Source organism: Trachypithecus francoisi, unplaced genomic scaffold (genome assembly GCF_009764315.1).
Source record: "Trachypithecus francoisi isolate TF-2019V2 unplaced genomic scaffold, Tfra_2.0 Lachesis_group12, whole genome shotgun sequence".
NCBI lineage: Eukaryota > Metazoa > Chordata > Mammalia > Primates > Cercopithecidae > Trachypithecus > Trachypithecus francoisi.
This window is the reverse complement of record NW_022681457.1, coordinates 91,183,959-91,208,638: the sequence shown is the minus strand read 5'-3', so window position 1 is coordinate 91,208,638 and position 24,680 is coordinate 91,183,959. Positions and strand designations below refer to the sequence as shown.

At 43.8% G+C, this 24,680-nt stretch overlaps 1 protein-coding gene across 1 annotated transcript in view; it reads right to left on the bottom strand.

The window, feature by feature from the left end:
• CSMD2 (CUB and Sushi multiple domains 2) overlaps positions 1-24,680 on the bottom strand; it is a 602,688-nt gene that overhangs the window by 29,932 nt on the left and 548,076 nt on the right. The window contains exons 55-58 of the mRNA XM_033228874.1: positions 16,222-16,395; positions 14,664-14,852; positions 6,339-6,512; positions 2,260-2,442 (exon numbers count right to left, since the gene is read on the bottom strand). Coding sequence (XP_033084765.1) covers positions 2,260-2,442; positions 6,339-6,512; positions 14,664-14,852; positions 16,222-16,395 — 720 coding nt within the window. The remainder of the gene's footprint in view (positions 1-2,259; positions 2,443-6,338; positions 6,513-14,663; positions 14,853-16,221; positions 16,396-24,680) is intronic.

The window sequence follows — 24,680 nt, the reverse complement described above, 5'->3', positions numbered from 1 at the left end:
ATTCAACGAACATTCGTGCTGCCTAGGTGCCCAGAATACAACAATGACCAGGCTATGTCCCCTGCCCTTGAGGAGCTTATTCTATTCTAAGAAATCTACCTATCAACAGATGAATTAAGGTATGACATATTAAGTGTTATAGTTGAAAAGAAAAAGCACTAAGAAGGAAGCAGTTTATTGGGGCTGGAGATAGGAGTTTGAGTAGAACCTTTAAGGACAGGTAGGAGTTTGTCAAGAGCAGTCATCAGAGCTGTGTGCATATGTGTATTCTCTCTCTCTTTCATTTAACAAACATTCACTTCTGGGTCCACACTCACAACCATTCACTTTCTGTCTCTGAACATTCAGGTAACTGACATAGTAACTGACTCCACGCTGGGATCTCAGTGGTGTGGATGTGGATGTGGGTCACATTCATATGCGAGAATATACTAAATTCTCCCTTGCATTACACTCTCCCAATGCCACAAACCTCTCTTGCTATGCCTGCAAAATTCTATAGAAACTAACTTTGCAAATAGTACTCCCAGAAAAGGCAGGATTTTGGGGAGACAAGTGGGAGAGGGCTCTGACGCCATTGTTTCATTTCCTAGGCAGGAGTCCCCTGGTGGTGACGGGTTAGAGAAAACCTGTCCAACCTGCAACCCACAGGCTGCATGTGGCCCAGGGTGGCTTTGAATACGGCCTGACACAAATTCATATACTTTCTTAAAACATTATGAGACCTTCTTGTGACTTTTTTTCAGCTCATCAGCTATTGTTGGTGTTAGTGTATTTTATGTGTAGCCCTACATAATTCTTCTTCCAGTGTGGCCCAGGGAACCAAAAGATTGGATTCCCCTGGGCTAGCATATCTCCCCTTGCTCTGCAGGACTACTCCACAATCTCAGTTTCCAGCAGCCTGCTCTCTAACCACCGCCTCTTGTCCCCTCAGCTCCCTCCCTCTGGAATTCGTTTTCTGGTGATTATTTGGTCCTATGGTGACCTATAATCCATTGATCCTACCACTTTCTCACTGCCTTTTACTCCACTTAAACATCCGCTCCCTCCTTACCCAGCTTAAATGCCAAGATCCATCATCATCTCTGCCTCACATTCACCCTCTTTTCCCTTGCCGCTTCTGCCAACGTCTTAGTTGCTTGGCAAATCTCCAGCTCTGTACCCAATGCACTATCTGCTCTGTGCCCACAACTAGGTAGCAAAATGAGCTTGAACAAAAACACGGTCCCATGCTGACTGCTCTCACTTTAAATTAATGATCCCCCACCTTAAGTGAGTGCTCAGTGCTGCCTGGCCATTACACACTTCCCAATTCCATTCCACTCGTATCTTGCTAGATGATTATTTCATATCATCTCCTTCCTCTTCCAGATCTTCTCACTCAACCTTACTCTCAGCTGTTAAACCTGCTTCCTGCCTAGGAGAGTACTATGCAGGCTGAATTTTAGAAAGAGAGAGACAGAGAGATTTGGGGACCAGCTGCAAGAGGAGAGAGAGATTTAAAAAATATATTTTTTTCCCCAGAAACTTGGGAATATATGGAAAAATGATAATTTATCCCACTGGCACTACCTCAGGCAACATCACTGAGGGCCGAGATTATTTTGAGAGTTTTCTAAAATTGGATTTGTATATCTTTTGGCACACTGAATATTTGCTTCATGTAGCCTCTTCCCTTAGACTGTAAGCCCCAGGAGAGCAAGATGTGTGTCTCCGTCTGTTCAGACTCGGACACAGTGCCTCTTGCTGTGTCCTCACATGGCACAAGGGAAAGGGAGCTTTCTAAGGTACTTTCTTTTCTCAATAAGATAACTAATGCCATTCCATGACCTAACAACTTCCCAAGACCCCGCCTGCTAATACTATCACTGGGTGACCAGGTTTCAACATATGATTTTGGGAGGTCACAAACATCCAGACCATGGCAATGTCCATCTTGGTCACCATTGTGTCCCCATTCCACAGCACTTGGCATATAGCTGCTGAATGAAACTATATGAGAAATGAAGGATATAGTGAGTCAAATTCAGTCTTTTTTTTATTTCTTCCCTTTTGAGGTGAGGGTGGGAATATGTTTGTCTTTTGATTACTAATGAATATGCACATGAATTTTCTGTTGCAGTCCCTATCAGCCAGGCTGAGGGTTCAAATGGGGCCATGGTTTCCTCTGTGAGGGCAGGTGCCTGGGAATAAGAGCAGGAGTAGGGGCGAGCTTTAGGACTGGGCAAAGGGGAGAAGCAGAATGGTCACATACATTACCTCCACACTCAGGCTGCGAGCCGCTCCACGAGCCGTTGGCTTGACAGGTGCGCTCTGACGATCCCCGGAGCACGTGGCCAGCTTCACAGCTGAAGCGCATCACAGTGCCTGGATCAAAGCTGTCCCCCAAACGGATGCCATGAGCCGGGATCCCAGGGTCACCGCAAACTCCCATGCTAGTTCCTATGGACCAGAACCACACAGACCCCATTGTTTTTCAGGGAAGAAAAGGGAGTGGAGAAGCAGGGGAGAAAGATACTGGGATGTGACTAAGAGGAAGCAGTGGGTCCCATGAATGAGGCCTAGCACAAGTTACCTGCACATGCTCCTGTCTCCCTGTGCAATGATGGAAGAACACAAAGATCTGAGGCCATGGGTAAGTCCCCGGGAACCACACAGGGAGGGGAAGCAAGAAGGCAGAGGAAAGGCTCTGTGGCCTGTGCCAGTCTGGAATTTCAGTGATCCAAACTGGCCACAGGTCCTCCTTCTCCCCTTCCTCTCTTCCCTACAAATACCAGCTGATTCTGTAGTCCCATCTCCTCTCCTGTGCCATTGTCTTAGCTTAGACATTCAACATTCTTTTGCAAGAGCCTCCCAACTGATGTCCCCTCCTTGTAAACTCTCCCTTGAATCCATCTTCTACTTTTTCCTCTAATCTTAACAATCACTAACCAGCTGACTTTTTTTTTTTTTTTCAAAAAATTTTTTCCTGCAGAAACATCTCTACTGGCTCCCCAATGCCCACAGGATAAAGTCCAAACTCCTTAGCATAGCTTCATTTCTCAACTGTCTAGCTTGAATCTTGATCTTGGGCCTTTATTTATTTATTTATTTATTTATTACTTTTTAAAAAGTTTCATTTTATCTTTAATTGACAAATAATCATTGTACATATTTATGGGGTATGAGGTGATGTTTTCATGCATGTATTGTATATTTCCAAGTAGCTGTAGGAGAGAATTTTAAATGTTCTTACCACAAAGAAATGATAAATATTCAAGGTGATCGATGCTGGGCCTTTCATTGAGGATTCGCTACTCACAAATTATGCAATACAGGTGAGCTCTAGAATAAACATCTCAGACCCTCTTATTTCATTTTTGCTCCATCCCCTTCCTCTTGCTACATTCCTGCATTTCTCTGGCTTCTGGTATTGTGCAAACCCACTCAAGAGACCTATAAGGACCCAAGGGGCGAAGAAGGGTAGAGAATAGGAAACAAAGCCACAAGATCTATGGTCCCCTGCAGGATCAACACATGTCATGACACAGAAATGTGTAGGAGATGTCCTTAGATCAGACCAGGCCATGGTAAACATGAGGAAAGAGGAGAAAAGTTACAGAATAAATGACAACTGCATGAAAAGATAAAGTTACAACTGTCATGGAATCTATCTCCTCATGTAACCATGTGTGGGCATCAAATGGTAACATCTGAGTGACCACATCTAGTTTGCTGGAGCCAATAAATGTTTAAGTCACGTGTATCTCACCACTTGCCATTTACGTCTCTTCCACTTCTCAGCCTTGGGATTATTCCCTTTCCTAGTCTAGACTCAGACTGTAAGACACTACATAACCACATGTTCTCCATTCTGCTTCCCACCATGGAAGGGGGATTCATTTTCAACCTTCAATGTAAACATTAATAAAAGAGAGCTCATCACATTTGGCTAGGTTTTCTTATCTTTTGAAGGTTTCTAGGATGTAATTCACGCAACTGGGTCTCCCTGGAAACAATCTTGATGGTGAGCAGCTCTGACCCACACACTGGCTAGCTGACCTCAGCTGGAGCTTGCACTATTGTAAAATAGGCACAAGATGGTTAACTGGTTTGGCTGTGTGTCCCCACTCAAACCACATGTTGAATTGTAATCCCCAAGTTGGGGAAGAGACCTGGTGAAAGGTGATTGGATCATGGGGTGGATTTCCCCCTTGCTGTTCTCGCAATAGTGAGTGAGTTCTCATGAGATCTGGTTGTTTGAAACTGTGTCGCACTTTGCTCTCTCTCTCTCCTGCCAGCCATGTGAAGATGTGCCTGCTTCCCCTTCTGCCATGATTGTAAGTTTCCTGATACCTTCCCAGAAGCAGAAGCCTGTACAGCCTGCAGAACCATGAGCTGATTAAACCTCTTTTGTTTATAAATTACCCAGTCTCAGGTATGTCTTTTGGTAGTATGAGAACAGACTCATACAATGGTGTTCTGTCCTAGGGGCTTTTTCTGAAAGAATGGCCCCCACTACAGTATTGGAGGCTTCTAGTTCAGTGGTAGAAGGGAGTCTGGATAGGATATTGCACCATGGGGGCAGAGCAGATAGATGGCAACTATTTGCCAAAGAGGTAAAGAGAATGACAGTGTAGATATAGGTGGGGAACTTCCTGAAGTAGGTCTCAAACTCCAGAAATCTCTCCATAGCCTTGGTGGCCCAGTGGTGTATGACTCAAAGACTTAGGAGGTTTTGTTGTGCAACAGTTGGGTCCACTGCTTGCACACAATGCGACTAAAAACTCTGACCTGGAATTCATGAATGTGTATTTCATAGGACTGGCAGGACATGCCACTGCAAAAGATGACATCTGTTTCAGGAAGGGAGGAACTATCTCTAGATCTGTGGTATATACCTAATGTTTCTTCCTAATCACCTATTCTTCTCATCCCTCATGTTCTCATCCAAGGGATTTAAGGTTCACTCATTGTCCAGCCTTCGTGTAGATTGAATCCCTTCTAATTCTGTTTTCAGAGAGCTCCAGGAGGCTGGAGAGGCAATGTACATGACCCTTGTTCTCTCATGCTGTATTGCCTATCCCTTCCACCAGATGTCCAAACAGAAATAAGCCAGGGCGCAGTTAACAGGCCTTCCTCTAGCCCAGCTGAATGAGTCATCATGGCTCCTATAAAGTCCTGCCCAGTTCCTTAATTAGGTGATTAATGAGATTATTAGGGGTGAGAGGCCAAAGTCCTGGGTGGTCATATAGAGTGATGTGTCTGGGATTTCCTGGGCAACCAACAGCCCTTTGATATAGTGGCTTTGGGACTCTCTTCTTTCTGGAGAGATCTAATGAATATCTCGTTAAATATTCTGGCAGTGACCTAACTTTTGGGAGGCAGGCTTATCTGGGAATGTCAAACTTCAAGAACAGTAGCACATCTTTTAGGTAAGGTCCCACATCAAGGAGAAGGCTTCTGTATTAGGAGGAGGTCATGATCCTTTCCTCTGAAGGGATCTGGCATGGGAAGGGCTAGGGGTTAATTTCAATGCCAAGGTGGGCCCTCTGAGGAGCATCAAGCTTCACAAGCAGCTGCCCTCTTGCGGGCAACATGGAATCCCTTCCTAGGGCCAGGCAGGCTTCCCTCAAAGAAGACAAAGCTGCTAGGTGCTAATATTTTAGCCTCGTAGTTTCTGCTATTAGCAGGACAATTCACTTGCAAAATTTTGTTATGTTATATGACATTACACATTCATTTCTGGTTTGGGTACTATGGCTATAGGACCTCTGGCAGTTCTCTACATTTGCTATTTTGATAGCATCTGTCAGTGTTCTCATTAGCAGTAAAATGAACTTAATAGGAAAAGTCTGGGGACTGGTGTTTCAAGGCAGTAGGGAAGAAGACTGCATCCCACTAGGTAGCCAGGACATAGGACAAGTTGAGGGACAGTGATAAGAAAGGGAAGGAAGCTGGGGCCTATGAGTCTGAAACAGAGAAGTAAAGAGCACAGGAGTGGGCTTGGACCTGAGTTGATCAGAAAGACTTGAACTGTCCCCAGGAACTCATAAAACCAAGTATCTGGACAGGATTCTGGCCACAGGTTGACCTAAAAAGTTGTGCCCTTCCTAGTTTTGCAATCCCTGGGCATGGTCAGACCTGACTGAGGGGATAAAGCTGGACTCAGCCCACCAGAGGATAAAGCTCCATTGGGACTTTGTCTCGCTGTGCTCTCTACCTGTGAGGGAAGATATAAGGGTTCCGAGGTCTGATTCCCTCACATCCATCAGTGACTCTCACACCTTGGGGGCTCGTCCACCTCCCATCAGTCAAGCATTCCATTGGAGCCCTTTCCTCAATGCCATGCACCATACCTGAGCAGTGAGGGAGGGAGCCAGTCCAGTGTCCATCCAGCCCACACATGCGGGTGCTATTTCCCACCAGAGTTCGCTTGCCAGTGCAGCCGTACCGCACCACCGCTCCCACAGTATAGCTGTCTCCGGACATCTGGGAGTGAGGCGGGGAACCCGGATGGCCACAGGACACCACTGTGGGGGAAGAGCAAACATCTCAGTGACTCTGCACAGGGATGGATCACCATCACATAACCCATGCCAGGCTTCTTGAAGCAGGAGGCAGGGAAGAAGAGAAACCCAAGGGTATCTGTTGAAGCAAACTTCCTGCTGACACACCCACCTGGCATTGGCAGACAATGCCCATCCACTTCAGTGGACAGTTTCCATATCTATGAGATGAGGAATAATACCTGTTTAGCATGTAGCAGATACACAATAACATTAGATTTTTTTTCTTTCTTGTCTCTTGTGCTTACCTCTCCCTATTTCCTCATACTCAAGATGTCTCTGGGCAGGAGGGTGGTACACAGAGTATACACAAGACAAAAATGGGAGCTCTGTCACCCTTGGACTGTATTCATTGGCCCCAGATTTCGGAACAGGAGCCAATTATAGTTCTTTTCCAGCTACATCGTACAATTGCCTCATCAGTTGACCCCAACCTGTGCCCTACAGTATGCAAGTTCCCTTTACTAAAGTACTGAAGTATAACTGTGAAAACAAGTGACAAGATTAGAACACCAGAACTGAGATGTCTAGGCGAGGGCAGGGCAATGCTTTCAACATCACTGGGGTTGGCTTTCCCACTGATTTTGTCACAAGTTGATCCTAAGATTCTCCCATTTACTCAACACACATTTATTGAGTGCCTGTCATGTGCTAGGCACTCCGCATGTTTGTGAGAACAAAGTCTGTGCTTATATTCTCATGGGGAAGAGAGATTACAAGTAAGAAAATGAGTAGGTAATTCCAGGGAGGTGCTATGAATAAAAGTAAAGCTGTGTCAGGAAAAGGTGTTCTGGGATGAGATGAAGGTGCTATTTTTGAACAGGGTCATCAGGGAAGATCAAGTGACTTTGAGAAGTGACTTGAATGATGTGAAGAAGCCAGCCATACAAAATCTCAGAGAAGAGTATTGTGGGGGATGGAACATCAGGTATAAAGGGCCAGAGGCCAGAGTGAGTTTGCTGTGTTTGAGAGACAGCAAGGAAGCCAGGGATGCTGGACTGGAATGAGCCAGGACAGAATGGAAGAAGACAAAGGTGGAGAAGTCACTACCAGCCAGATCGTGGCATGAAATTTGGATTTTATTATGAGCATCTTGGGAAGCCACTGGAGTTATATGATCTGATTTACATTTTAACAAGATTATACTGGCTACTGTGTAGAGAAAGGACCAGGTGGTACAAGAAAGAGGGAGCTGTTGCAGTAGTTCAAGGAGAGATGATAATGACTTGGACTAAATCTTGGAGTCTGGTAGGAGATCCCTGTAGACATGGTACCCAGGAAGGACACAGGACATAGCATGGAGGCAGACCACAACAGGTGATCAAGTGGTAAAACCTGGGTTTTGCCAGTGCTGACCCTGATGATGAATTTTGGTTGGCACTGGGATGGTAAGAATAGGTATCTTCACTTCTCAGTGTGGTCTTGATATGGGTCAAACATTGTTCTAAATGCTTATGGTAGATTATCTGCAGACTGCTGCTACTAACAATTCCTCCCATCAAGGAGTAGAGCCTGTTTCCCCTTTCCCCTCCCCTTGAATCAGGCTGGCCTTGTGACTTGCTTTGAATAACAAAACATGGTGGAAGTGATATTGAGACAAGTTACATCCTAAGAGGCTTGGCAGCTTCTACCTTCATTGTTTGGAGTACTATGCCACCATGTAAGGAAGTTTGGCAGAGACTACCAAATGACAAGAACTCAAATGAGGGGAGAGACCATGTGGAGAACAATCACAATGCCCCAGCTGACAGCCAGCGCCACGATGTGAGTGAGGCCATCTCGGATCTTCTAGGCCCACCTGAGCCACAACAGCCAATAACGTGGAGCAGAGATGAGCTGTCTCCACTAAATCCTGCCAGAATTGCCAATCATAAGCAAGAAAATGGCTGTTGCATTAAGTCACTATGATTTGTTACACAGTAAACACATAAAAAGATGCTTAACACCATTTGTCATTAGAGAAATGCAAATGTAAACTACAATGAGATAGCACTTCACATCCACTAGGATGGTTATAATAAAAATGATGAACAATAACAAGCATAGGAAAGAATACGGAGAAATTGTAATCCTCACACACTGCTGGTAGAAATGGAAAATGGTGCAACCACTTTAGAAAACAGTTAGGCAGTTCCTCAAAAAGTTAAACATAGAGTTCCTACATGACTTGGCAATTTCGCTCCAAGATATATGCCCAAGAGAATTGACAGCACGTGTTCACACAAAAACTTATACACAAATGTTCAAAGAAGCATAATTCATAATAGCTAAAAAATGGAAACATAATAGTCCCAAAGTGGAAATGTTCATCATAGTCCAATTCATCTATCAATTGTCGAATGGATAAACAAGATATGGTATATTCATGTCATGAAACACTATTTGGCCAAAAGGAATAAAGTATTGATGTATGCTAAAACATGGATGAACTTTGAAAATTTTATGTTAAGTGGAAGTAGCCAGACACAAAAGACACACATATAATTCCATTTATATGAAATGTCCAGAATAGGTAAATCCATAGAGACAGAAAAGTACATTAGAGGTTGCCAGGAGCTGGGGTGGGGGTGGGCAATAGGGAGTGACTTTTAAGGGCTGCTTGAGAATGATGAAAGTGTTCTAGAATTAGACAGTCATGATGCTTGTACAACTCTGTGAATACACTAAAATCACTGAATTGTACACATTAAAAGAATGAATTTATGGTGTGTGAATTATATTTCACTAAGAAAAAGAAAGAAAAAATGCAAAAGGATTAAATCTTCCACCTGGAAGAAAAAAATTGTCAGATAGGATTTAAAAATCACAATTACCTGCTTTTTACATGGAGAGCAGTTAAAAATAAAATGATTAAAAAATCATGCCAATACTAAAAGAAGGAAGCCAGTTATAAGTTACAGGTACACCTAGTTTTGTTTTTTGAGACGGAGTCTCGCTCTGTCTCCCAGGCTGGAGTGCAGTGGCGTGATCTCTGCTCTCTGCAAGCTCCGTCGCCTCCCAGGTTCACGCCATTCTCCTGCCTCAGCCTCTCGAGAAGCTGGGACTACAGGCGCCCACCACCACGCCCAGCTAATTTTTTGTATTTTTAGTAGAGATGGGGTTTCACAGTGTTCGCCAGGATGGTCTCAATCTCCTGACCCCGTGATCCGCCTGCCTTGGCCTCCCAAAGTGCTGGGATTACAGGCGTGAGCCACCGCACCCAGCCAGGTACACCTAGTTTTATTGTGCCTTGCTTTAGTGTGCTTTACAGATGTTGTGTTTTTTTTACAAATGAAAGGTTTTTGGTAACCCTGTGTTGAGCAAGCCTAACAGCACCATTTTTCCAATAATACATGCTCACTTCATGTCTCTGCGTCACCTTTTGGTAATTCTCACCATATTTCAAAGGTTTTCATTATTGTTACATCTGTTATGGTGATCTGTGATCAGTGATCTTTGATGTCACTATTGCAATCGTTTTGGGGTGCCATGAACCATGCACACATAAAAAGGAGAACTTCATCGATAAATGTTGTGTGTGTTCTGACTGCTACACCGACTGGCCATTCCTTGTCTATCTCCCTCTCCTTGAGGGCCCCTATTCCCTGAGACCCATCAATATCAAAATTAGGCCAATTAATAGCCCTATGATGTCCTATAAGTGTTCAAATGAAATGAAGAGTTGCGTCTCTCACTTTAAATCAAAAGCCAGGAATGATTAAAAGCTTAGTGAGGAAGGCATGTCGAAAGCCGAGACAGCCCTAAAGCTAAGCCTCTTGAGCCAAACCATTAGCCAAATTGTGAATGCAAAGGAAAAGTTCCTGAAGGAAATTAGAAGGGCTGCTCCTGTGAATACATGAATAAGAAAATGAAACAGCCTTACTGCTGATATGGAGACAGTTTGAGTAAGTCTTTATTGTAGGGGGCTGTCCTATGCATTGTAGGATGTTTAGCATTGTCCTTGGCTTCCACCTACTATAGAAGGTAGGTAGATCTGGACAGCAGATCAAACCAGGCACAACATTCCCTTAAGCCAAAACCTAATTCAGAGCAAGGCCCTAACCCTCTTCAATTCTATGATGGCTGAGAGAGTTGAGGAAGCTGCAGAAGAAAAGTGCAAAGCAAGCAGAGGTTGGCTTATGAGGTTTAAGGAAAGAGGCCATTTCTACAACATAAAAGTGCAAGGTGAAGCAGCAAGTGCTGATGTGGAAGCTTTGGCAAGTTACACAGAAGATCTAACTAAGCTAATTGATGAAGGTGGCTACACTAAACAACAGATTTTAAGGGTAGAAAAAACAGCCTTTTGTTTTTTTTTTTTTTTTTTTTTGAGACAGAGTCTTGCTCTGTCACCAGGCTGGAGTGCAGTGGCACCATCTCGGCTCACTGCAACCTCCTCTGCCTCCTGGGTTCAAGCAATTCCCCTACCTCAGCCTCCCAAGTAGCTGGGACTACAGGTGCACACCACCATGCCTGGCTAGTTTTTTTGTATTTTAGTAGAGACAGGGTTTCACCATGTTGGCCGGGGTGGTCTGAATCTCCTGATCTCATGATCTATCTGCCTCAGCCTCCCAAAGTGCTGGGATTACAAGCATGAGCCACTGACAGCCTTCTGTTTGAAGAAGATGCCATCTAGGACTTTCATAGCTAGAGAGAAGTCAGTGCCTGGCTTCGAAGTTTCAAAAGACTGAATGACTCTCTTGTTAGGGATGACTGCGACTGGTGATTTTAAGTGGAAGTCAATGCTTATTTACCATTCTGAAAATCCTAGGGCCCTTAAGAATTATTCTAAATCTACTCTGCTTGTGCTCTATAAATGGAACAACAAAGCCTGGATGACAGCACATCTGTTTATAGCATGGTTTACTGAACATTTTAAGCCCCCTGTTGAGACCTATTGCTCAGAAAAAAGAGACTCCTTTCAAAATAATACTGTTCATTGACAATGCACCTGGTCACCCAAGAGCTCTGATGGAGAGCTCCTGTACATCAGAACTGGAGATGTACAGGAATTGAATGTTGTTTTCATGCCTGCTAACACATCATCCATTCTGCAGCCCATGGATCAGGAAATCATTTTGACTTTCAAGTCTTATTATGTAAGAAACACATTTCATAAGGCTGTAACTTCCATGGATAGTGTATTCATCTGATGGATCTGGGCCAAGTATATTGAAAACTTTCTGGAAAAGATTAACCATTCTAGATGCCATTAAGAAGATTTGTGATTCATAGGAGGACGTCCAAATATCAACATTAACAGGAGTTTGGAAAAAGCTGATTCCAACCCTCACACATGACTTGGAGGGGTTCAAGACTTCAGTGGAGGAGGTCACTGCAGATGTGGTAAAAGTAGCAAGAGAACTAGAATTAGAAGTGGAACCTGAAGGTGTGACTGAATTATTTAAATCTCATGATCAAACTCAAACAGATGAGAAGCTGCTTCTTGTGGATGAGCAAAGAAAGTGGTTTCCTAAGAAGAATCAGAAAACTATTTTTGGTGAAAATGCCGTGAACGTTGTTGAAACAACAACAAAGGATTTAGAACTTCACATGAAGTTAGTTGATAAAGTGGCAGCAGGATTTGAGAAGACTGACTGCAATTTTGAAAGGCGTTATACTGTGTAGATAAAATGCTATCAAACAGCAGCATATGCTACAGAGAAACCTTTCATGAAAGGAAGAGTCAGTCCATGTGGCAGACTTCACTGTTGTCTTATTTCAAGAAATTGCCACAGCCACACCAGTCTTCACCATCCTGATCAGTCTGCAGTCATCAACTTCGAGGCAAAGTCCTCCACCAGCAAAGAGTATGACTTGCTGAGGGCTCAGATGATGGTTAGTATATTTTAGCAATAAAGTATTTTTCATTAAGGTATGCATATATTTTTGACATGATGCTATTGCACACTTAGACTATACTGGAAAACTGAAAAATTTGTGTGACTCATTTTATTGCGATATTTGCTTTATTGCAGTGGTCTGGGACTGAACCTGCAATATCTCCAATGTATGCCTGTATATTAATATATATAACTATTAGTTATATCAACAGCTACATTGAAAGGAGTTTGGAGTAAGCTGATTCCAACCCTCATGCATGACTTTGATGGGTTCAAGACTTCAATGGAGGAGCTCACTCCTCCCCTGAAGCAGCATCAAGAGAACTAGAATTAGAGCAGCAAGAGAAACAGAGTTAGAAGAGGAGCCTGAATATGTGACTGAATTAACTTCAGATAAAACAAGCATTGGGACAAAAAGTTAATATGGACATGGTCACTTTATTATGATAAAAGTTGCATTTTACCAGAAGAAAAAACAATTTGAGCCCACTAGGCGCTCTTAATCTCAGCTGGCACCACCGTACACAGATGGTGTCCATTTCTGACCCCAAACAATTTGCTGGTCATAAATGGGATTGGATGGCCAGGCCAGAGTTCTCAAGCAAGGAAACTACAAGCAGTGAGCAGCTATACTAGGCTCCTGTTAGACCTACAGGCATTAGGGCATAAAAAATGCAGTCGCCCGGACTGGAGGGCCTACAAAATGTATATAATCTGCCAAAGGTAGGTGGACTCTGCTGAATGGCCTTAACTGCATATCTAGTACTCCCTCTTGAGTGCATCTTCACCTCTCTGCTTCTTGGAAGATGGGGGAGAGAGAAATCTGTGTGGATTCACCTTTAGGAACCAGAGGGGAGAGCAGGAAACCAAGGGGTTGTCTTCTCATAAGGACATGTAAGGCCAGGGACCAGATGTCAGGTGATATGGTTTGGCTGTGTCCCCACGCAAACCACATCTTGAATTATAGTTCCCATAATCTCCTTGTGTTGTGGGAGAGACCCAGTGGGAGGTAATTGAATCATGGGGGCAGTTACCTTCACGCTGTTCGTGATACTGAGTGAGTTCTCACAAGATCTGATGGTTTTATAAGGGGCTTTTCCCCAGCTTTGTCCATTCTTTTCTCTCCTGCCACCATGTGAAGAAGAACATGTTTGCTTCTCCTTCCACCATGATTGTAAGTTTCCTGGCCTGTGGAACTGTGAGTCAATTAAACTTCTTTCCTTTATAAATTACCCAGTCTTGGGCAGTTCTTTATAGCAGTGGGAGAACAGACTAATACATCAGGATTCTGAGCACCTCCCCAACCCCTTTGAAAAAAACCTGCTGTCCTCATATCTTTTCCTAACAATAATTAATGTGGTCATGGTTTATTGAGTAGCTACTATGTACCAGATACTATCCTGGCACTTTTCATAGATTTTTTTCTTTAATCCTCTAATAACTATATGGAATAGGTACTGGCATAATTTTTATAGATAAAGAAACTGAGGTTCTGAGAGGTTAGTGAACTTTTCCCCAAACCATACTACTTGTTCAGTAGCAAAGCCAGAATTCCAGTCCAAGTTGGTCTGCCTCCAGAGTCTGGGACTTTTCTCCTTCAGTCCTTTAAAGGGAAGGGGTTCATGTGCTGTCTTTCTTTCTTTCTTTTTTTTTTTGAGACGGAGTCTCGCTCTGTCGCCCAAGCTGGAGTGCAGTGGCCGGATCTCAGCTCACTGCAAGCTCCGCCTCCTGGGTTTATGCCATTCTCCTGCCTCAGCCTCCCGAGTAGCTGGGACTACAGGCGCCCGCCACCTCGCCCGGCTAGTTTTTTGTACTTTTTAGTAGAGATGGGGTTTCACCGTGTTAGCCAGGATGGTCTTGATCTCCTGACCTTGTGATCCGCCCGTCTCGGCCTCCCAAAGTGCTGGGATTACAGGCTTGAGCCACCGTGCCCGGCCTCATGTGCTGTCTTTCTGTAAGGGCAAGGAAGGGGTAAAGCTGGGAGATGGTGTCCCGCTAGGCAGCCAGTTCTGAGAAAAGGGAACTCTGTAAGCTGAAGAGGGTGGTAACTCTAGAGAGGAAAGGGACCAGGCCTCTAGCTAGGAAAGTGAGAACACAAAAATTGGTATGGCAAGTCACCCAACAGGGGCTCAAGAAGGAATCTGAAATCCCAGGAGTAGCCAGAGTGACTGTCACCGTAAGGCAACACATACATGTGTGCACACACACACACACACACGCACATGCACAGAGGGCAGGACTGTTCTTTGACATGGGCCACCCCATCAGTCATTTTGAGCAGGTGACATCTACTTACAGAGACACTGGGGGCGGGGACGGTCCCATGTGCCATCTCCCTGGCAGCTGAGCACTGGGGTGCCCAGGACGTAGAAGCCGTGGTTGCACTGGTAAGACACAGTGGTGCCAAAGCTGAACCTGTGTGGGCCGCTGGCGTGGACCTGACGAACACTGTTTTCTTGGTGTCCAGGATCTGTACAGTTGATGACTGCAATTGAACAGAAGTCCAAACAGGCATGGATTCCCAGTATAGCAAAATATTTAGAGCAAAACTAGGCAATGAAGCAGACCCTTTCTGAAGCGTGAGCTGGTCCTGAGGCTGCTGGACTTCTCCCCTCAGCTTGGTTACCTGGTCAGAATAGTCATCCTTCCATGTCCAGCTAGACATCACCTCCTTAGAGAACCCTTCCCACCTCTTCCCAGACCGATTACTCCCTTTCTGGTACTCCCTTGCACGAATCGCTATTGCTGACTTTACCAGCCTGTGCTGTGACTTGTTTGAACACATGAGTCCCTTGAGGGCATGAATGTCTAGTCTCCATGTGTCTGATCCTAGCACAATGTGCCTCCCACAACAAAGCTTGTCAATTGTAAAACTGATGCATTTGAACTGACTTGAACAGCGTTGGGCTCTTTTGAAAATGGTTTTAATCACTTTTATGAGTATTTCAGGGACACATTAATATCCTGGGGGATATATTTGACTTTAAAATCTTAAAAGTGTTTCCAAAGCAGTTTAACTCAAAATCAGGATAAGATTTTAGAAAAATGACAATATTCTTCATAACCCATGACTATACTTTTCTTTCCAAACATCTTCAAATCCATTATCTTACCTGAGTCTCAAACTCATCATATGAAGTGGGCAGGAAGGTATTTCAAAAAAATCTTTGATAAGCCTTTAAGGATTTTTACTTTTGATGAACCTCTCTGAGGCTTCACTGCTGTCAAAAGCCTCTAAAAATGTTAGAAGCTATTTCCTAAATACTGCAAATGGAGCCAGGACATTCTCTATTCTGTCTGCTTTTTGAGTCTTTGGCTTCCTCTCTGTGTATTTTCCCCCAGCCCTCACCCCCTTTATCTCAACTCTTAGGCTCTCCTTTTTAACCCTCTGCTTTTTCATCAAGAATGGGGATCTCTTAAGTGTGGTTCCAAGGGAGCCGCAGCAGCCATTTTGCAACCACAAGGAAAGACCAAGATATTGCTCCCGATCTCCTGGAGCAGCATAGAAATAATAGTACTTCTAGATTTCCTGTTTATGTGAGAAAAATAAACCTCTGTTAAAAAATAATGGGGCTTTATATGATAAGGATACATTATTTGTTCAATGAAAATGTACAGAAGACCTGAAAGATAAAACGAAGTTTTGCTTTCCTTATATAATCCATGACGATGAAATTTTATGTGGCTCTATCTAAGGGTTGAGAAAGTCCTCATTTATGACCCTTCTCTGCTCCATCTTCCCTATCTGGGTCAGCATGACGCCAGAATGAATTCACTGGCTTCTTTTTCTGAGCTACAGAACCACATATGGCAGAGATGGTGGGGAGTGGAGTGGGCAAGAAAGGGTGACTCACTTCTGCAGGTGGGCAGCACGTCACTCCATTGCCCGCTGGCCAGGCATTGGGACCGAGCAGCCCCTTCAGCCATATACCCAGGGTTGCAAACAAACTTGACCACATCATTGAGGTTAAACTGGTTGCCCTGAGTGAGGCCGTTGACAGGGTTGCCTGGGTGTCCACAGGTAATTGCTGCAACCAAAACAGAAGATAGGTAAGCCCTCCTACTATTCCACACCCCTCAAAATTTATCCACCTCTCACCTGGCATCTCTTACGCACATCAGTGAAGTTCAGCCCTAAGTCTAACTTCACTCTCTTTTGCTGTAAAACCTTTATAAACTGAAATTGTCAGGGGAACATTCTGTCCTCCTTGAAGATATGTCTGTGGCTTGGACAACTTGAGATCAATCATTCTATGACTTCCCATAGGGTGTTAGACCTGGACTGTGGTTCTCTGTGGTCTGAGTGGTCAGTGCTATCTTATTTTCCTTGCCTCTGATGCCCTTGGCCCCCTAGATCCATTCTTAATTGCTGAGTATACTGATGGCCAACCATCAGCTGATTTAGGCCCATCCTCATTCCTGAGGCAATCTTGTAGAACCAGAGTGAATACTAACCAAGCCTGGTGCAGAGTTCAGTCACCCTGCTATACCAACGGCCCAGGTAAACTGGGGAAACAGAGCTGCTGTTTGGAGAGAACCCACTACCTCCCATTCCTTCCATGGGAAGGGAGTTCAGTCAGTGCACTTCGATCTGTGCAACTTGGGAAAAATGAGCTGGTATGTTTGACTCAGCATCCCTTATTCTTCTAGGGACCTAGTTATCTGCAGGGAGCAATGTTCTCGGCTGCTCTCAGCTGTTGAGGAGGCAGGTTATCCCCAACATTGCAGGGCTGCACGCCCCACTGCAGTGTTACCTCTGTGGGTGGATGAATCCATCTCATTCTGGGTTCATATAGCAGCCTCCATATGACTCTCGCATTCAGCTCCATTTTCCAACTTAGCCTTTGTTAGTGAGCGACGTAATATTTGGGCCTCCACCTGCCACTCTGTTTTGTTTAACATTTTGCTCAGACATGAGCAGGGAAGAGAAGAGGGATGTGGTATTCGCAGGTCACCACGCTTATCCCTGTATCCCTCAGATTCCCCCTTCCTCCCAGTGGTACAGTTCGCTCCACTCGGCTGCACTGGCCTCTTGGAGGTTTCATGAATATACAAAGCAAGTTCCTGCCCCAGGGCCTTTGCACTTGCTTTCTTCTCTGCCTAGGACATTGTTCCTGCAGATATCCCTTAACTCCTGCCCTCCTCTTCTCAGGTCTCTCCTCAAATTAACCATGTCAGTGAGGCCTTCCCTTAGTCCCCAGTGGGCCAGCATGGCCAGTACTTCCAGGTGCCTTGCTCTGCTCAATGTCTCTTCATAGCACTGTCACCAACCAACGCACCATAGCACTTCTGCATTCGTTTATTGCTTATCACTCTTCAGCTGAATGCAAGCTCCTTGAGGTCAGGGACTTTGTTTTGCTTATTCCTACACCCTTGGTGTATGTACCAGTGCCTGACATTCAGCGGGAGTGTGATAAATATCTGCTGAGTGATTCAGCAAATGAGTAAGTACATGAATTGATGGATGCCTGGGTTTCTGCTTTGATCCTTAGCCCTTAGGTCCATTTTGTCCCTGCCTGGCACCCTGGTCTCATGGGGTTGAACTCCCGTCTGATGCTTTTGCCAGGCCTCTCACTTTGTTCTGGGTTTTAATTCGTGGGAAGATGAGGAACCATCAGGGATGTTCTCTTTGCCCAATACTTAAGTCCATGAGGATCCCACCTAAGACCCAAATGGTGATAATGGTGATGGGGGTGTAAGATGAGGAAGCACCCAGTCTTTGCTGTGGCCAGATCTAGTGTTTTCTGGGCTAGTTCTCTTTTGTAAATCTCAGCAGTAGCAACTCTGACTCCAGTGGAGGGAGCTAGGAAGAGCAGGGGACATGCTGTTAGTGGACCACAGGGGTTCAAAGCAGCCTGGCACGGTGAGATGAGAATGAGCTATGAAGGCCAGCAGACCAGGATTTCCAGCTCAGCTCTGCCCCTTCCTGACTTTGGGTCTAAGGATAATTCACTTTGAGGCTTGGTTTCTATAGCTGCAAAGTAAGAATTTTGATATGCATTTCACAGGGTTGCTTTGAAAATAGATTCAATTCACATAATTGTTTGTAATCAAATGTCTGCTGAGTGCCTTTTATGAGCTAGGTGCTCTGCTATGGAGTGGAATATGCAAAGAAGAACTTGAAATGTTCTCTGACCTCAGGAAGCTCATTTCACAGACTTGCAGGCAGGGAAGTGGCCATTAAACCCAGTGGGCTGGTGCTGAGATAGAGCCCAGTGTAGAGGAGTGTCTTTTACCCTCCTTTGGGGAGAGAGTGGGTCAAAGAGGGTCCCACAGGGAGTGGCATGAGGTCTGATCTGGGTCTCAAGGGTGAGTAGAGCTTTGCCAGGTCAAGAAGGTTGTGGGAGAGCAGGGATAAGCATCGCAGCATCTGTGAACCCCTGAAATTATACGCAAGGTACTGGGTGTTTGCAGCCAGCTCGGGAGAGGGTCCACTACTTTCACCAGATTTGGAAAAGGTCATGATGCCCCTTCTCTGAAGGTAGAAATAACTCACATAAAGAGAGAGAAGAGCATTGAGGATTAAACCCTTTGGGAATACCACTTTTTGAAGGGCAGATGTTAAAGAAAAAACCTACAGGAAACCGAGGAGTGATCAAAAAAGTAGTAAAGCAAAAAGCTCTACAGGAGGCGGCCGTGTCATAGAGCCAAGAGCCTCAAGAATGGTCAGATATCCCTGATAGATCAAATAAGATAAAGATGAAAAAGCATCCATCGGATTCATCAGTAGGACCATTGGTGACTTGCAAGTGTCCTCTGCCTGGTTCAGGCTCTTACCCACTGCTTCCCACATATTCCCAAGCCACAGGCCCTGGACCAGGAGAAGCAGGAGAAGCCGCTGCCACCAGGTGTCATTCTGGCACCCCTGTATAAGTTCTTCATGCTCTCTTTAGGTCCCAGGCTTTCTGGCTGCTTGAAAGTTTTGGCTGGCACTTCTCAGATTCCTGCTCTGCAGCTCTTGGGTAACAGAGGCTCTGAGCATTCTAGAACATGGCATAGGACCAGAGGTCCTGTTGACTGGGATGGAGTTTCTTTCTGGATAGAGCGGAGAAGTGGCCTTTGCTGCTAATGAGAGGGGAGAGGTGGAGGCAATTAGTGGAGGCAACTCTCTCAAGCAGCATGGCCATGTGACGGTTAATTTCATGTGTCAGCTTGGTTAGGCTGTGATACCTAGACATATGGCCAAATGTTAGTTCACATTATTCTAGATGTTTCTGTGAAGGTATGTTTTAGAGGTGATAACATTTCAATCAGGAGGCTTTGAGTGAAATAGATTATGAGGACCTCCATAATGTGGGTGGGCCTCATCCAAGCAGTTGAAGGCCTCAAGAGAAAAGGCAGCCTGCCATCCCTGGAAGAGGGAATTCGGTTAGCAGCCTGCCTTCAGACTTGAACTGTGATTCTTTCCTGGGTCTCCAGCCTGCCAGCCTATGCTGGTGATTTTGGACTTTCCAGCCTCCACAACTGTGTGAGCCAATTCCTTAAAATAAATCACACTCTCTCTCTAGACACATCTCCTATTGGTTTTGTTTCTCTGGAGGACCCTGAACTAATACAGGCTGCCATGAGCAGAAGAATAAGGCATCATTAGGAAGAAAGTAGAGGTCCTGATGAGGCTTGAGCACTTAATAGGCTTTTGAGCACATTTCAGGACAATTTGACCTAGTTTCTTAAGGGCAGAGATGATGCATGACACATTCAATTCATGTTAATCCTCAACACCTAACACAGGGTCTGGCACGTAGTAGATGCTAAGAAAATCTTTATTGAATATAGTCTTAGAAGCTGAGGGAAACAGAAAGGAAAGGTCCATGGTAACACAGGAGAGGATTAAGAATAGACTAAGCTCTGCTGGGCGCAGTGGCTCATGCCTGTAAACCCAGCACTTTGGGAGGCTGAGGCAGGCAGATCACGAGGTCAGGAGATTGAGACCATCCTGGCTAACACGGTGAAACCCCGTCTCTACTAAAAATACAAAAAATTAGCCGGGCGTGGTGGTGAGCACCTATAGTTCCAGTTACTCGGGAGGCTGCGGCAGGAAAATGGCATGAACCCGGGATGCGGAGGTTGCAGTGAGCCGAGATAGCACTGCTGCACTCCAGCCTGGGCGACAGAGCAAGACTCTGTCTCAAAAAAAAAGAAACAAAAAAAAAAACAAAAAAGAAAGAATAGACTAAGTTCAGTAAGCGGGGCAGGAGGGGAGAAGATCCAGAGACTGATGGAGGGATTAGCTGTGGGCTGGGAGAGAGACTCTTCTACTAAGGTGAGAGAGAAGGGGCAAGGATGGATGTATACACACACTAGATGTGTGGGTGGGGAAGCTAAAAGTAGGAGAAGCTATTGTCTGATGGCTTCTATCATCTCTGCAGAATAGAAAGTGATATTATATGATTAGCTAATAATTGTTGGGGCTTGCAGTCACTGTCTCACTTAATCCTCACAACCCTATGAGGTAGGCACCACCATTATACCCACAGAAAACAGAATTTCAGAGGACTCAAGAGATTTGTTCAAGGGTCACAGTTTCTAAATGGCTCATCTGAGTTTTGAACCCAGCTTCTCTGGTTCCAGGCCATCTTAACTATTTAACTTAGTTATTTGCTGAGAATGTAGGTAGGGGGGATGGAATATAGGTCTTCAGAAAGGAGGCAGAATTGTGAAACAGCTGTGTGGAGAAAGGACAAGGGAGCTGACTGAGGAAATGAAGAGAACAGCTGGAAAGTTTTGAGAGTCTGGTTGACATTGGAAACCTTGACTTTATAGGTACTGGCAGCTAACACAGTGCCTAGCGCAGAATAAACACTTACAAATATTTGTTCTTTTATTCTTGCTTTCCTCCTTCAGATAATTCCCAAACCTCTGTGCTCCAAGAGAGAATGGGGCTTAGTGCAAGAGATCCTGGATTCTGTGACGTGATGGTGGCAGCATTACTACCACCACTATCATCATCATCATCATCATCATCATCATCATCATCATCACACAACAGCAACAGCAGCAGCAGCAGCAGCAACTGCTGCTTAACATCTGGATCAGGCACCGGTCTAACTATCTTATGTGTATTAATTTATTTAATGCTCCCAGTAGTCTTTGAGGTGCCTGCTTTTTACAGGTGACAAGACTGAGACCTAGTGAGGTACACCGACCTACCTAGCATTACATAGCCACAGGAGAGCCGGTGGTAGAGCTGAGATGTAAACCTAGGCAATCTGGGTCCACACCTGAGTGCCTAACTACTTCACTCACTGCCTTTGAATATGGTCCAACCTAACATTCAATGTCTTTAGGCCAGGCAGACATTTTCCATCCAGACCCCGACAGTCTATTATTTATTACCTAAATCTCTCTGTATACATTGTACACCAATTTGCTGAGGGCATCTGCATGTTCTTCTTCTGGGTGAAACTAAATATGTTTTATTTAGACACATCTGAAAGAGTGACTGAATATAGATGGATCTTTATTTTTTATATTATTTATTTATTTATTTTTGAGACGGAGTCTTGCTCTGTTGCCCAGGCTGGAGTGCAGTGGCGCTATCTCGGCTCACTGCAAGCTCCGCCTCCTGGGTTCACGCCATTCTGCTGCCTCAGCCTCTCAAGTAGCTGGGACTACAGGTGCCTACCACCACGCCCAGCTAATTTTTTTGTATTTTTTTTTTTAATAGAGACGGGGTTTCACTGTGTTAGCCAGGATGGTCTCGATCTCCTGGCCTTGTGATCTGCCCACCTTGGTCTCCCAAAGTACTGGGATTACAGGTGTAAGCCACTGTGCCCGGCCTATTTTTTATTATTTTTGAGATGGGGTCTCATTATGTTGCCCAGGCTTGTTTCAAATTCCCGGGCTCAACTGATCCTCCAACCTCAGCCTCCTGAATAGCTGGGACCACAAGCACAAGCTACGACATCTGGCTTGGGTCTTGCTTTCTGTAAACCTTAAGAAGTTATTAAGACTAATTTCATGCACTGTTTTTTGAGAAGTTCTCATTATTTTATGGCCCTATCCCATATATAAAAAGCCAAAAGAAGAAGAATTAAAATTAAAAACCTGCCTGACAAAAATTAAGAAGGAAAACTTGTGGTTTACATTAAGGCTCACTTTAGGGAAATTCAAAAAGTGAAGAATTTTCCAAATTACTTCCAGGGAGCTGAGCATAACAACGGTTGCCTAAATCAAAAAAATGCAGATTAACCAGAAGAACAAATAATAGAAAACCCAGGCCTGCAGCCTAACTAGAAGCCAGAGAGTGCTACAAACTTTAAATTACGTGTAAGTAGAGAAATACACACGAAGCCCAGGCAGAGTTACTTCTCATGGTTCTGTGGCAAGCTTTTGTGGAGAGCAAGACTGGATGAGAATGAGAAGAGAGGAGCAGGTGAAGGGCTTAACGCTGATCTAAAATCACCTCCAGAAGGAGAAAGTCCATCTCGTGTATGAATATATAGAAAACAAATCTTTGTATGTCAATGTATAACCACAGAAAAGGGACATAAAAGTGTGTGTGATTCTCCCCCATTGCTTCTGGAAGAAAAGAAAGTGACATCCTCTGAGTGATAAAGGGAATAAGAAGCAATGATGGGAAAACCCGGGGTTCTGCAAGACAAAAGAAAAACACTCAAACAAAAATGAAGGACACATAACCTCTTCCTTACCACACACAAAGCCTTATATTAAAACAAACAAACAAACAAACAAAAAAAGGCAAATATCCAAGAGACTCAAAATGAGATAAAGAAGTAAAAATGATCAGAGAGAAAGACTTTGTAACACTGACAGAAGAGGGTACTACTAAACCACACTAAAGCCATAAAATGCATAGAAAACATCAACCTAAATATAGAGGAAGCTACTTTAAGAACAAATAGGAAAGAATTCAAGCATTTCATCTGATGAAAACCTCCTCACCAAAAACAAAACATGTGAAGCATAAGAAAACTGTAGCAGCATTCTAAACTGAACTAAATATTCTCAAATAAGCATCTGGAGATATTTTTAAAAACACTATGAAAATCAGAAAATCAAAAACTAACAAGCACAAATGGACAAAAGGTGGAAGAAAATAAAAGATAACTGATGGTATGCTTTAAACAGATAGAAGAAAAAGACAAAACCATCTGAGAAATGAAGACTAAATTATAAGAGGTCCAAGAAAGAATATTCTCAAATGATAATTTAATAAGAGTTACTGAAGAAAGTCAGGCAAAAACCAAGGGAATTAAAATGAGATAAAGAGGTGAAAATAATGAGAGAGAGGCTGAGAGAGAAGACAGGCAAAGAAGATTCAACATACACATAATCAGAGCTGATGAAGAAGAGAGAAAAACAGTGGGAAACAAAGCAATATCAGTGTTTAAAACCATAATCCAAGAAAAGTCTTTGGACATAAAGAAAGACCTGAATCTATATATTCAAAGACCCACAGAATACCTGGGGAAATTGTCTTGGAATAAGTAACTCTGAAGCATGTCCTAGGAAAAATATTAGACTTTAGGATATAGGGAAAAATAATCAGGAACCTCAAAAAATCACCAAATAACCTACAAGAAAAGTAGAATTAAACTAATATTATAATTCCAGAAGTCAAATGCATAGAAACAGAGAGTAGAATGGTGGTTACCAGGGGTGGAGAAGTGGGGAAAATGGGAGATGGCAAAATTAAGACCAAACATGTCAGTCATATTAATATATGTGAATGACTTTAAGTAACCAACTAAAAGAAAAAGATGGTTAAGTTAGCTCATAAGGCAATTGATGCTGCATACAAGAATCACACCTAAGAGAATCAGAAGGCTAAAATAAATGGTCAAAAGTGTATCAGGCAAAAGAATTAAAGCAGGGATTGTAAGCCTAATATCAAGCAAAGTACAATTCAAGCTACAAAATATTAAAAGTGACAAAAAAGTCATCTTTAAAGGCTAAAAACCACAATGTGCAATGGAGATACTAGTTATGAGTATCTATGCACCAAATAACACAGCGACCACCTTTATAGCACAGAAACTACAGGAAGTGCAAGGAAAAATAGAAACACACTAATAATATAAAACTTTAAGCACATCTCTCAGAATAAAACAGATTGAGTAGGTGAAAAGTAAGAATGTAGAGGACATAGACAACATAATCACTCAGATATATCTCATGAATATATAAATAAAACATGACATCTTAATATCCTTTCTTCTCAAGTGCACATGGGACATTCATAACAATTGACCAACTATTAGGTTAGTAAGCTTTCACAAAGAAAGCTTCAGTAAATTCTGTGAAGTAGAAATATTATATACAATGCAATAACATTAGAAATGAATAACAT